Here is a 1823-nt window from a genome sequence, read left to right as displayed (position 1 = left end):
TAGCTTTAAAGAATAAATAACTAGTCTTTCATTTTGTAAAAGAAATAAAAACTAATCTTTAATAAGCAGAACTTAAACTCTGATACTTCATTAATACAAATCTATATCAATCACTAACTTAATTTACTTTGGTGTTTTCATAATGAACATAATTACATTGAAACAGTCACGTGTGAACATACATAGTAAGTTATCAATAAATTGTTCTAAACTATAATTAACAATAAAGATAGGAATATGAAGTTGGATCTATTCCATCAAAAAGTATTGATGTTGTGTTGTTACAAAGCGACTAAGGAGTACTATGCCTAATTTCCAAATTCTTACAATCCTCTTTTCAAGATCAAGTTCCATGTCTAACGTAAAAGGATTAACACTTTCCTCTTATTCACCATTTCAGTCACAACTTTGACTTATAATTTCAACCCCATCACCCACATTTGATGATATCATCACAAAATTCATTACTAGTCAATATCTTTCCATTTTCAATTCCTTCATCGTCATCATCTAAACTTGATATTTCATGAATTTAAAAATGACTCTCTTCATTAGAACCTTCCACTTTATGTTGCTCTACCTTCACTCTCTTGTTATCTCTTTCCTTGCTTGATTTCGATTTCTTCCACCAAGGATTATAACATGTAAACATATCTTTTTCATTATAATCCCCAACCGATGTTGAATTCTCATATGGTTGCCACAGAAAACCATTTCTAAATCCTGCAATATCAAAGTCCTTTTTCAAGTTTTTATTTTTCAATACCTTAACTCCACCCCATCTAGCCACTTTTGGTAAACCATTCCCTATGGTACAAGGGCGTGGATTAAGAGCTAAAAACCTCTCTAAAGCCCATATTTGAACCAACTGAAAAGGAGCCCAAATATTTACTGTTAAACTCTTCTTGATTGTTGTGGCATTTTTTGTAATGACGCTATTAAGTAAACTCAAATCCCAATAAATATTAGCTAAAACAGAAGGTGCAAGAGCTATTCTGTTTCCATGAGCTAAATGTATTGCAATAGGAATAACACTTTTCAAAATGGTATCATATGCACTTGCAGGAAAAACAAACCTTGATAACCAATAAATCAGAAAAGCTTCATGTTCTACTTTGGTTTCACTCTCCATAAAATACATCATCCAAGCCTTTTGATTCACTATTTTAGCTTTAGAACGGTTAAACATTCTCCTTGCTTCTATTAACTCCTTTTCTACTTTTACTTGTTCACTGTTCATAAGAGGGTTAGAAACAGAACAACCCAAAATAGAGTAACCAAAACAAACCTTAATGTCTTCCAAAGTTAATGTTGATTCTCCCCAAGGGAAAACAAATTTATTTCTCTTGGGATACCATCTATTAGCAAGTTCGAGAATCAACTCATCATCTCTTTTGATTTCATACGTGGAAGCTTTGATTGCATCGTATATTCCGGTTAGTATCCATAAATACTCGAACTTTGGTTGTAACTTTTTAACCCATGTTTTCCATTCTTCTGTGGGTGATCTCCAACCATTGTCTAAGCAATGGTGAACTCCATTGATTGAAACCTTGAGTTGCTTACTATCAACGTGAAAATGAAGAAGTTGAATGAAGAAGAAACCAATTTTGTTATTCATTAAGTGAAAGCAATCAGTTACAATGGTTACACTATATATAGTAGGCTAAGAAGTGTAACAAACCTAACTGAAAATATAACTAACTAACACCCAAACTAGAAATACAGCTGGCATATTAGTCAATATCTTCTTCTTTATTATCTGTTACCCCCCCACAAGCTTGAGGTTGGTAGATATCTACCAAGGCAAGCTTGGACAAACA

General features: G+C 32.7%; 1 protein-coding gene across 1 annotated transcript; it reads right to left on the bottom strand.

Moving 5' to 3' along the window:
- Window positions 1-532: 532 nt before the first annotated feature.
- Window positions 533-1621, bottom strand: LOC131658975 (uncharacterized). The gene has a single exon (XM_058928222.1). The coding sequence runs from the start codon at window positions 1619-1621 to the stop codon at window positions 533-535; it is 1089 nt and encodes a 362-aa protein (XP_058784205.1).
- Between the last annotated feature and the right edge of the window lie 202 nt (window positions 1622-1823).

This window comes from Vicia villosa, linkage group LG3 (assembly GCF_029867415.1).
Source record: "Vicia villosa cultivar HV-30 ecotype Madison, WI linkage group LG3, Vvil1.0, whole genome shotgun sequence".
Classification (NCBI taxonomy): domain Eukaryota; kingdom Viridiplantae; phylum Streptophyta; class Magnoliopsida; order Fabales; family Fabaceae; genus Vicia; species Vicia villosa.
Note: the sequence above shows the minus strand (reverse complement) of the source record. Positions and strands in the feature narration are given on the sequence as shown.